This window comes from Python bivittatus, unplaced genomic scaffold (genome assembly GCF_059951505.1).
Source record: "Python bivittatus isolate LINGU-HERP-01145 unplaced genomic scaffold, Pbiv_v1 ctg000200_np1212, whole genome shotgun sequence".
Lineage (NCBI taxonomy): Eukaryota > Metazoa > Chordata > Lepidosauria > Squamata > Pythonidae > Python > Python bivittatus.
Window position 1 is genome coordinate 2,625,271 of NW_028277040.1, and position 12,835 is coordinate 2,638,105.

At 36.3% G+C, this 12,835-nt stretch overlaps 1 protein-coding gene across 5 annotated transcripts in view; it reads left to right on the forward strand.

Annotated features, from left to right (window-relative positions):
- The window catches only part of ERBB4 (erb-b2 receptor tyrosine kinase 4), a 904,250-nt gene that overhangs the window by 667,032 nt on the left and 224,383 nt on the right, over positions 1-12,835 (forward strand). For all 5 annotated transcript variants that reach the window (XR_015795175.1, XM_088135586.1, XM_088135588.1 and 2 more), the window contains exons 8-11: positions 496-609; positions 5,201-5,327; positions 9,987-10,060; positions 12,149-12,239. Coding sequence is in view for 4 of the 5 variants with exons in the window: in XM_088135586.1 (XP_087991712.1) it covers positions 496-609; positions 5,201-5,327; positions 9,987-10,060; positions 12,149-12,239 (406 nt within the window). In the remaining variant the exon portion in view is untranslated. The remainder of the gene's footprint in view (positions 1-495; positions 610-5,200; positions 5,328-9,986; positions 10,061-12,148; positions 12,240-12,835) is intronic.

The following is a 12,835-nucleotide window of genomic DNA, read 5'->3' on the forward strand; positions in this document are numbered from 1 at the left end:
TTTATGTTTATATTATAGGGGCATTTTGCTTACTAACTGAATAAAATTGTTTCTTTGGATAAATTTTATTTTGATGGTTTCATTTTAAAATTGATTGCCAATATCTTCACTATGGAATATCCTGCTATAGCTTTTATTTTATGTGGTGGTAGCAATTAATAGCTTCTGATGGATATATAACATTTCAGATATATTACAAAATATTAATCTCATTTAGATGGAGTTACAATGTCAATATGTCATGGGAATTGAAAGTTTTAAAGAATGTTAAATTAGCAATAAAGCAGTGGGAATGCAAGAGAATGTGAACTTACATAACATTTCAAAAAAATAAAATAGAGCATCACAGGAAAGAAAGAACATGTCGAATACTAACAAAAATGTAAGTCCTGCCTTTTAGCCCACCCTGTCTCTTTTGAAATGGATGTTGTGGGGCATTCATTATTTGCAACTTTAGACTGATTTCTTTTCATTGTCCACTCCCCCTTTTTTTAGACAACTTTGTGGTTGATATCAGCTCCTGTGTACGTGCCTGTCCAAGTCCCAAGATGGAAGTAGAGGAAAATGGTATTAAGACATGCAAACCATGCACTGACATTTGCCCTAAAGGTAGGCTGCCTTTGATTAAAGATCCTTTGATTAAAGATTCAATATATGGTAGTCTTGCCATTGGAGACCAATCCCAAATCTGAATCAGTTTGATCATCTAAGGGTAACTGGAAATTCTGTGGAAATGTGGTTTCTCTTAGTCCACTGGTCATAGTCTTCAGTAGTTGGGGGTCTTCTGGAACCCTAGCTTCTAAGATGGAGTTGGTGGGGTACAATCTCTGGGTTAAGCCCCCAAGAAGTTGCTGCTTCATACTCCCTTCTCCTTCTGGGGTTTGCAGTGTTCTTTCCCACTTCTCCTTTTCCTCAAGGCCAAGAAAAGGGAATGAAAGCAGCACTGTGTATGCAATATGAAAGTTAGAAGATAGGGAGAGACTTTTTTTAATCAGAAAACAAAGGGCAAGTATGTGACCTAGCTAAACATGGTTTATATCCCATTGTCTGTGAGCCTCATTGTGCACCTGGCAATCAGAAAATTATTTCTGCATAGAGCAGGAGAGATGATGAATGATGATAGCAGAAGTAGTAGTGGGAAGACAATTTAAAGTGTAGAAGGGGAGATGAACTTCTTCTTGCATTCTTGCAGCTCAGAAATTTCTTTTTAAAGCTGACTCCCATATTCTCACACATATTGCAAAGTATATGTGGGAAAAGTTTTTACCGCTTTCCCAAGTTGTGCCTTTCCCCAAAGGGTTCAGCCCTTTTTCCAGGTTATAAATTCCCTTCACCCTTCCAATGGTGCACTTTCAAGGGATTTGGCATCAGGGCCCTATCTGCACACAAGTCTGCCACCATCATCTCTAGTTTAGACATAAAACACTCTGGAATTCCCCTTATAGTTACGGTGACCATATTTTCTTGGAAAAAATAAGGACAAACCTGAAAAAGGGGCAAATCTGAAAGAGGTTCATAAGGATAAAAAAAATTAATTGTTTATGTTTATAACTGCTTTACCAAGGAAAATTCAAGAGCAAAACCAAGGAAAACTTTACAAAAACACATATTCTAATAAAAATATTCAAAATCAAACAGTATATATAAATTTATTTCAAAAAGATGATTCAATTTTCATGAATGTGAAAGAGTTCATTAAATGGTACCATTTGTACAGTAAAAGTTAAATGGCCAAAATAAAGGGCAAAAGTGAGTTTTGAAAAGTAAATAAATCTAAAAGACAGCTTTCTGAAATAAAGGACTGTCCTTTGTAGTAAAGGATGTGTGGCCACTGTAGTTACAGTTCACAATCTCAAGATTCAGAAGCCCCCCCCCCCGCCCCATCACCCAGAATGAAAGTAATTTCTTCAGTAATTCTCTTGCATACGTGTGGGCTTCAAACTGGGTAGTTTCCCGCTTTCAACAAGGAAATTTGAGGAGAATGTGTGGCTAACTCTCCATGGAATCCAAAACACTGCCTAGTTTCAGTCCCAGGCTGGATGAAGAGCTGTACCCCCTTTTAAGGCCATGCAAGTACATTTCCCTTTCACATCTTCCAGTTTTCCCCAGTATGAAGGTTAAGGGGGAAAGGGAGCAGGGCCTGCATATGAGCCCCGTTCTCTGCTAAGTTTGAAGACCTCATGTGTTTAGGCAAGCACAATGAGAGTATTAAGGGAATTTTTAAGCATTTAATCTGAGCTTTAGTTTTCAGAGGCAAGGGAAATATTCTACCATCAACATGCACTCAAATATTTAGTAAAGCTTACTGGAATGGATGATTTCTAATATGTTGCTTGAGAAACATTAACACTTGTTTACTATTTCATCCGGTTTCTACTGAGCTGTGCATCCTAAATCTGTTCAAAGAGAACTATCAACTTTAGTAGAAAGCTACACATGAAAACATTTGATTTATTTAGCTCAGAATTATGGGGATTGAATTTGTTCCTTTGTGTGAGCTGGGTATGTTCTCTGTCCATTATGAGCTTTCCCCTTGGTTAAGATACTTGTTTCAGACCATTTCTATGAGGAGCTATGGTTGCATACAAAACTATAGGTACACCTTGTTAGATTGTATGCTGGCATAATTTGTTCATGGTACAAAATTAAACATGACATTTTCCTACAAATTTGAATGCACAGTTACTGCTGAGATGCTGTTGTTTTCAGATTCAAGAATGCAGTAAATATGGCAGGTGCTGAAATTTGGACTCCCAGTTGATTCATTTGTGAAGTTATTAATAAGACCCCAGAAAGTGATTGATTCATTAGGGCTACAATTAGCCAGACGAAGAAAAATTCACAGGGGAATAAATGTTCTGATCCTTCCAACCTTTCAGATTGTGATTGTTGTTCTGTTTACTTTCAACAACCATTGGCTCCTCTAAGCCTTTGGCTCATCATTTGGAAATAAAGATAATTCACCTTTACAAAACAGGGGAAGGCCTTAAAACATTCTCTAAATGTTTCCACCTAGTAGTTTCAACTATAAGAAATATGGTTAAGAAATGGAAGTTACATGGAAGTCAGGGCAAGATTCAGAAAACTAAAAGAAATCTCTGCTAGAACTCCCTGAAAACTGATCAGATATGCAATGACAGAATCCACAGATCGCCACAAATGACTTGCTGGGAAGTTTAGCTGACAGTGGAGTAAATGACCACGGGTCCGCAGTGCAGTGTTCCTTTTACAAAAATGATTTGCATTGAAGAATTGTCAGAAGGAAACCTTTTCTCTGACCTCATCACAGAACTCCAGAACAAAAATAGAAAGACCCTCAGCTGGCCACAGGAAATTCTTATTTCTGTCCAAATGGGGTATTACAAAAACCTGACAGAAGGGATGCTCAACTTTTGCTCCTGCCATATTACCCCCCCCAACCCACACCCCCTCCCTCCCTTTTCTTTTTGAACCTGTAAATAACTGCACATAAATACTCATGTTAAGTATGCATTCAAATTTGCAGAAATATATTTAACTTTGTACTTTAATTTTGTAAATATATTTAATTTTGCTTAGCTACCATAATTGGGACCGGCAACACTGTTGCTAAGCACTGTGATCGTTAAACGAGATATCACATGACTGCAACTTGCAATTTCACTTCCACGTTCTCCATTAATTCTGCTTTTTGGAAGCTAGTTGTGAAGCTTGCAAATGGTGATCACGTGACCATGGGATGCTGTGACAGTTGTAAATGCACACCAGTTGCGAAGTGTCCAAATGGCAATCATGTGATTGTGGGATACTGTGACGGTTGCACATGCGAGGATTGGTTGCAAAGCTGGTGTTTTTCAACTGTCGTAACTTTGAATGGTCGCTAAATGAGGCAGTTGGTAAGCAAGGACTACCTGTATCATGTACGGTTTGCTTTGCTTTTGTTTACTTTGGGATTCACAGAAACACACAGTGTGACCAAGAGTGCCTAAACTTTATATGCAACTGTACTTCTGTAAGAGGAACAATCAATTTTATGAGCCCTACCTGAAGATATGAAGGATTTGGGCCCTATCACATTCTTTTTAGAGCTATTGGGTCAAAACTTTTTTTTCCCTCTCTCTATGGGGCTAACAGTTGTTCTGAGGAGCAAATCCTTTTTATTGTACAGGGTCACATAATTCATTTGATAAACTTTAAAAAAAGGAATAGGGAGGAAGGTCCCAAGATTTTTAAAATGATTCTAGGTTTTTAGTAAAGAGGTTTGAAGAACTTTAAAGTTTCACCCATGTTAGTTTGTTTGTTTGTTTGTTTTGATTGCATTAATAAAGATATCACCCAGCTTTTTTTTTTTTACAGGATTTTGAACATTAGTACTGTATTGCTCCATTGTGATTCTGAAAAGAGTTGTAGCTAGAAGGGTTCTGTAGTGTATCTCTTTGCTTCATCTTGCATGGTTTGAATCTTTGCATAACATTTCTAGCACTATTACTATAAAAGAGCTCTTTTATAGCAATGCACAGTCATGTGTGCAAGTCAAGGCACTCTGTAGATTGCCTTATAAAGTATTTCCTAACATAATTTGGGTTTATGTTATGCTTATAAGAGCTCAAGGCAAAGTATGGATGAAGTATAGAAGTTTTTTTTTAGATTATTTTTTTAAATGAAAGAAGTAAGAACAAAAGGTGGAGATTTATGTCAGAAGCCACTGAAATATATGACTTTAAAAACCAGTGTGCAATTTTTAAGCTAAGCACATCAGCTTAGAAAAATTAAACATAGCCATTTTCTTGACTTCCAGTACACAGAATAACTTCTTCTCTGATTCCTTTCTCACTATCATCAGCACTTACTACTTCCCAGTTCATAATGTACTTGTACAGCAACTGTCCCAGCTCACTTCTGTAATGTTACCAAATTGCCTTGATCACTCCAGTCAGTAGTGATATAGGTGTCATAAGCTCCTACCTTTGGAACTTTGGTAAGATTTTCTCTCCATTTAAGTGACCTTCTACTAGAAATATAGCTGCACTCATTCTGTGACTGATCCTTATTCTACAATGTGGCTCCATGTTCTCAGTCTTACCTGTAGTAATTACCATATCACCTCTCCCCCTCCACTAATTGCAGTTCAGCCTAGGCTGTTATCCATCTGTGTACTCACTTATATAAAAGAATCCATATATATGATTGCATATTTTTACAAAATTGTTTATTTTTACAGCATGTGATGGCATAGGCACGGGAAGTTTGATGTATGCTCAAACTGTAGATTCCAGTAACATTGATAAATTTATCAACTGCACCAAGATCAATGGGAACCTGATCTTCCTTGTCACTGGAATTCGTGGGTGAGTGCAAAATATGACATGTAACACCAAAGTTAAAACAAAAAACTATGCAGCATTTCTGCCATTCAATGCTGAGATGAAATATTAGGCTAACTTTGTTTCTCCTGGATTCTGGTGAAGTTCCATATCTAGGAGGAGCCATGTAGTGGGTTCATCCCAGCATATCCCAAATTTTAACCATAGAAGTTGATAAGGTATCATCAAAAGGAAACTTTTGACTACCACACCTTGGCATTAAAATAAAGATGCCTCACACGACTGTCATTATTCTGGGTTCTACTGTGGATTTTAAGAGAAGATTGATCAAAACTCTTTCAAAGATTTTGAGCTCAGTTTGAATGAGTCAGTGCTGCTGGAAGAAATGTGCTGACCAGTTTCAAGGAAAGCAGAGAGCCAATCAGAGGCATAGGGAAATGACTACATTTTGAAAACTGAACTGATACCCATTAGAATAAAAGTAAGCTTTAGAATGGGGGCACTGCCTTATGCCAGGCCAGGCAGTTTATCCATTAAATTAAAGATTGTTTGCTAAGATTAGCAAAAAGGTCTTTTACATCAGTCATATACAAGAATTGAAATCGGAACCACCATCCATCCATCTGCCTGTCTGTATGTCTGTCTACTTACCTACCTACCTACTATACCTACCTACCTACCTACAGTATCTACCTAATCTATACGTGGCACAGTCACCCAGACTCTCAGTGGCTCGCAGTAACTAAGACCATAAACAAGCCATTCCAATTAAAACATCCATGACAAAGAAACCCCACGAAACCATGAAAACCTTAACAACCATAGGTTATGGCATGTATTTTCTTGTAATACTATTTAAAGCAAAATTTACTGAGTTTACGGAGTTCACCTCAAGGCTGCAGGAACATGAGTATTATCCAAAAGAAAAGTGCACATTTACTGTACATCATCAGCATAAAAATTGGGCTACATCATGCTTGAGTTTTTGAAGATACTAATTTTAAGGATAATTTTGATGGCAAACAGGCCTTGATATTTCTATATTTGGAGAAAGAATGTGTGAATATTGGATGACTTATATAAATTTATATAAACTTATATAAACTTATATAAATCTCCTCGCTTAAAAAGTGGTATTTCATGTTGAAAACATTTATCCGAAAAAAGTGAATACTGCATGTTAACATGTATGCTGGATTTCCTCAGTTAATACTTTCTGCATATCATCCTGCATCAGGGACCAAGAATCTTTTCAGGAGCTGAAAATAAATAACTTTATTTTAATTAGCTGAAATATCATGAGATCACATTTTAAAAGGCTTCAGTGGTTTGATTGTAGGATTAGAAATGATAATGTTGTGCCATGAGATTTTCGTTATTGTAATTTATATCTGGGGAAATTATAAGTACTTTGGTACTCACTGGCTAAAATGTTGATGACCATTACTTTAGTCAACGTCCCAGAGACTAAGCATCTTAGGACTGGCATGAATGGCACGAGGATACTGTAAGTTGTCTTTATTCAGTTTAATTCATTGCAGTAATTTTGTACATCATTTTTCTCTTCCTCTCTTTCTGGATCAGTAATGCACTTTACTGAAATTTAGCATCCTATGTTGCTATACATAGGATGCTAAATTTAGAAACAAAAGGTGCAGATTTTGCCCTTTAAAATACGGTAATTTTGTTCTACCCATAAAGTAGAAGAACTTTGTTTCAGCTCATATCAGTAATCACAACTCATTTGTTATCTATTTTCCAACAAAGTCCTAAGATGACTGTAGCTATTCTCAGGGATTTCTAATGTTACCTATGCCATGGGCTTAGGTAACCCTAAGCAAAATCACATAATGTTTGCTGTTTTAATCATATTTAATTAGTATGGACACTGGATTAGTATAGCTCAGGCCCAGAAATTCACAAGACAGGAAAAGACATGAAAAAGTAAGACTGCAGCAAAACATTTTTGCATGGTGCCTTACATTATATTTGGAAATTAAAACAATTGAATAGGTTTTCAAATGAATCAGTTCCATTTCAGTCATGCAGTTTGCTGGGTGACTGAAAATCAGAGTCTGTCTATTGACAAACCATAATTTGAGTTCCTAATACATGGAGTGTCTTTATTAAGAAATACAAACTTTGAACTTTACATGCTTGCTTTAAAGCATGTTTTCCTTCCAGATGGCAGTCCTTTCTCAGCAAACTTACACTGAACAAAAACAACATTAAAAATGCAATCTGGATGAAACTGGTTCCATGAAACAGATTCTAAATTGTGAGTGGGAAACCTAAATAATTTTCATTGTGTAATATTTGATTTTAAACACTTGATTTTATTATGAATATTCTATTGCACTCCTTTCAACCTCAGAATAAAACCTGGAAATGATCCCATTTCTCAACTGTGTTCCTGAATTCTTAATGTTAGTTTCTAAGTCATTTTTCCCAGTCTGTCTCCTACACTTATTTTAGGTATTTATAGAGATACACAATTAAATGCATCTCAAATTTTCTTATATATGTTATTTTTCTGTGAATGAAGAATGGCAAAGGTCTCCTTCCAAATGCCAGGGTAGAATGGGGATATTTATTTCAATGCTTTTCTTGTTGAGATACTTATTGTAGTGAAATGTTAAAAAAATAATCTAGTCACCTTTTTTTGAGCAGCTTTCTACAGCTGTCATATCTGGGCTACAAGCTGAAGATGACCACCAGATACAGAATATAATAACCGACAGAGTTTTATAGCTATATATATAACTGGAGATTTGTAGTGTAGATGTTGGTAGCTCTATTTTAGCCATTCATTCATTCATTCATTCATTCATTCATTCATTCATTCATTCATTCCATTAATCTATATTGTCTTCTCATCAGACTTTTATCTCAAGGGCTGCTGAAAGAAATTTGAATTCCTGAAGTATTCAAAACATTACCTGTGCATAATGGTTACGTGAAAGATATTCAGATCCAAATAAGTGGACTGCTTTCAACATTAAGATACTTACTTCAATTCTTTGTCTCCAAATTCTTCCTTGGGTTTGAATTCTAGATTACCTGATATACTTCCTGGATTAATTCTGCTCTACTGTTTCCCAAGTGTATTTTCACCCTCTCTTTCTTACCTTGCACCTCTCCTTGAATCTCAACCTTCAGCCCTCTCCACCACCACCACCCACCCACCCACCCACCCACTTTCTAGTATTTGATGCCAGCAGCACTGAGAGGACTACATTTCCCCTCTTCTAGTACCAGCAGCAAACAAGACCCAGGTGACTTGCTGAATTTAGAGATTAATTCCCCTCTTTTTTCCCTCCTGTCACCTTCATCCATGAAGCTGCAGAGGAGGCTGGTTAGAAGTGGAGATAGGGGTTGATCTCTTGCTTGGAAATCAGGGGTGATAGCATTACAATCCAAACCTAGTAGCAACTCAGTTTTAAAAATGTTAAACATGAAAGTTCACAGATTTTAAGGAAAAGAAAAGCAAGCTTGGTGTCATTTCTATTTTGTTTAGACACGTACAACTGGCATGTATATACTTCCAAAAATGTCAGTTTATATGTCTATTCTTTACTGGCCATCAAGACAGGGTAGCACATAAACACATTGTTGAAATTATGAAGTCTATGCATGCCTGCACATAAGAATCTTGATGTAATTTTATTAAGATTTTAGCCCTGACTGAATCAATGTACCCAGCTGCTAGGGGACACTTATTGGTTTCAGCAGGTATTTAAGAGCAAATTAATTAAATATATCTTTACATGCATTCATTTAAATAAAAATTATTAAAACCACTTGCAGTTTTCAGCATGCTGCAAAAATAGGTTGACTTTTTTTCTAATCAGAAATATTTAACAAATAAGAATTAAACTTTGTGGAACAATACTAAGAGAAACATAAGATTGATTTAAGCTATTCAAAATGTAAATAAAATATAATAACCATGAACATAAATTCTGGCTTCTCAAATAAGCTGTGGTATTTTATGTTCTTTATTAACTCTAATAGATGGAAACATGAGCAGCAAATCCAGTGCTGGCAAGAACAGCATTCATTCTGCCAAGACTCTATAATACACCATTTAGAAACGTAAGATGAACATGATGCCCATATAACCAATTTTAATCTGAGTTGGAAAACAATTCTCATGCTTTTCTGCTCTCCTTCATTCTCTTTCCTCCCACAAAGACAGTTTAAGTCAGCTACTTTTACCACATCATCCACTTATATAAATGCTACCATTCTGATAGGAGAGGACAAAGAAGAAAGGAAGATTTATTCTCTCCCCTGTTCACTAGAATCAAGTATGCATGGAAAACATAATTGTGTGAAGGATTACTGACCCCTGCTATATCCTTTTGGAAGACTGCATTTCCCAGCTATATCTATAACTGGAATATTGGGAGGGCAACTTCTTTTTGCTGCCAGTGGAGCCAGGGACCTCAGTGGATTGGAGGCTTGTGAGCTGCTGAAAGATCTTGGAGACTCACGCAGATTCAGACAGCATTTGGCACCTGCAATTTAAGGTGTGATGGGATTCATAGTAGTTTAAATTGGCAGAGCACTTTCTTCCTGATTAGGAGAGGTAAAGATAAAGATGCCACACAAAATTTGGTGTGAAGCCATCGGCATAATTCCATACTCAAATTACCACAATGTGTCATTCCTATCTTCCAGGGACCCATATCACACAATTGAAGCGATTGACCCGCAGAATTTACATGTCTTCCAAACAGTGAGAGAGATAACAGGTAACCTACATAATTTGAGCAGTCTATGCAGTTGTTTGCTCCCCTTTGTAATGCATGCTTTAAAAAGCTAATATAGCACCATGATGAGAGCATGAAGAAATTCTTGACATATTTTCATTCTTGGCCATGAATTCACAAGATGGCCCTGATAAACGACTGAGCTTTTGGTTCAGTTCTTTCCTCAATTTTTCAATACAGAGATAATACTGTATGCTAATCATTATGTATTGCTAAGTGAAGTGATATATTTGCTTTAGCATTTTAAATCACTATATAAATACAAAATATTAGTATTAATATGACTACTGTCTTCCTTAAATGCAAGGAACCTTCTGAATTTTTAGGATACTGACTATGAACACTTAAGTTTATCACTGTGAAAGATTAATCTGTACCAGTTTATCAGGCTTCAGTAGTTACACCGTTTACCTTACTTAAGATAATTATTTCAACTTAAGATGTGGTCTTTAATATGCATATAAAATTATGTGGCAACTCCTGGCATCATTTTTTAGTTATACTGGTCCATGAGAAGGAAAAAAAATCTAAAGTTATTAAAGAGCTCACACAGAATGGTCAGTCCCCAACTGAATGTTCAGGAAATTGCTCTGGCTTCTATTTGGCACAATAGAAAGGGAAAAAGGCTGAACTATGTTTTTGTGTGTGTGTTAGTGTTATATATATGGAAATTGTGCAGTTAATCCTGTGGACAATGGCTAGTTGTTGAAGGACCTGTGGGTATTTTCCAGGCCTTTTTCTGATACCTCTTTTATTTGTATATATTTATTTAACTGACCATTGAACTATATTTCAAATCTGCCCTGCCATATCAATTCTGAAGTGATTTGAAAGTCAGATTCCTTACCATAGCAATGTGGATTTATCTTGATTTTTGTGACTTGCAGTCAAGATAGCCTCTATAGCCATTATGGCAGTTTCAATTTTATTAATAGAGGTGAGATAAGATTTTTCATACTAGTTTAGCTGGGTTAGCATATCTAGTCTGCAAAACTCTGGGTAATCACTAGGTGTTTGAAATGGTGCCATTAGACGATCCTAGTTTTAGCATTTAATCTGGTGCTGCAAAAATAGCCTTATGACAAGTTGCAAAGTATTAAGTGATGTTTGGAAATTACATCACTTAATACTTTGCAACATGTCATAAAACTATTTTTATTTTATAGCACTTAGTTTTATACTAGCTGAAAATGTTCAAGGTTTTTAGAAATATTTATTGAACAAAATGGCTAATAACCCAGAAGGATAAAAAGGCTTGGGGGGAGGGGGGGAGAAATGGTTGGACTTGAAGTTATATTTGTTACAGTTCATGTTCTTAGATGAACTAAGAGAGCATCTTCAGACATGAGAACTGGGATTTATGAGGTACAGGGTATGGCTGCACTTTGGGGATGTATTATGAAAAACAAGCAATGCTGGGCAGAAGAATTCTAAGGGTGGTTGAAGCGCCGGTTGTGTGATTTCCAGGGCCATAGGTGTGCACACATGCACGTGGTTGGGAATTGGGATTACGTTTAAAACATCAGCTCCAGGCTGGTATAATCCAAGGGTCCAACTCTTGAGTTTCTCCAGAGAATGAGAGGACTAAGGCTGTCTGTACCCCATCACCATTCCAGACCAGATCTAGAATATCCTGTTTTGGGAATTATCTCCCAACTCCAGAGGTGAGGGGTGGGAATTCTTCTGAATTATCCTATTCCATCTCAAGCTCTGGAGTTCATCCAAATCTGATGCTCAGTCCTATCTTCACACTTCAGTTACTACTTCATGTTTCAATTAAAAATTCTTATTTATTTATTAAAGCTTAAGCCATAATACTTATATTAGTCTTTATAAGGTTCAGGACCTTTATTGTTATTTTGTTTTGTTTGATGTTTTTTGGAATAGTTATTTTTCAAACGACTGTTTCCACCATGGGGAACATTTCAGAGAATAACACTGCTCTAAATGTACAGGTTGGGCAGCCCCAATGTTCTCTGCTCTTAATAACACAGATAGTTTTCAAGTATGAAATACTGCCGTAATTGCAGCAAGCACATTTTCTAAAATGTCTGATTTCATCTTCCCTAGGATTCCTGAATATACAATCCTGGCCTGAAAATATGACAGATTTTAGTGTGTTTTCAAATCTGGTAACTATTGGTGGAAGAGCATTATACAGGTAATATATATATATGTGTGTGTGTGTGTATTTCCATTCTTTAGTACTCTCATTTTTAAAAAGTGTTTACAAATTATAATTTACTAGAATAGTATTGAGTTTTCTGATTTAAACTTTTGGTTACATAACTGATCCTTTGATATTAGGCTACCCTAAACAGGGGCCTGGATTTTTCCTCAATTGTAACATAGGGAAAAACTACACTTGAATGTATTTCTATCCTTGACTCCTTCTATTCCATTTATACTCCTTTTTGGTACCTTTCATTGCTTGTCATGTTAATCACATTTAGTGATTACTTGATTATGGGTTTTATAACTGAGGTATCATTTATTTATTTATTTGTAGCAATTTCAGAAATGGCAGCTTTGAGCAGTTGTATGCATACTCCCTAAATAATTGATTAATCATGGTGTTGCTAAAGACTGAAAGGGGAGGCATGTAATGGCGAACTCCATTCCCCAAACCAATTTCTATTGGTTCCCATAATTCCTGGTTCTTCCCAAAACTGCAATTCAGGTCTAACCTCTCTTCCTCCTTCTTTCCCCATCACATCTTTCCCAAATGAGCTGATCTTCTTCTGGTGAAGGAGGGAA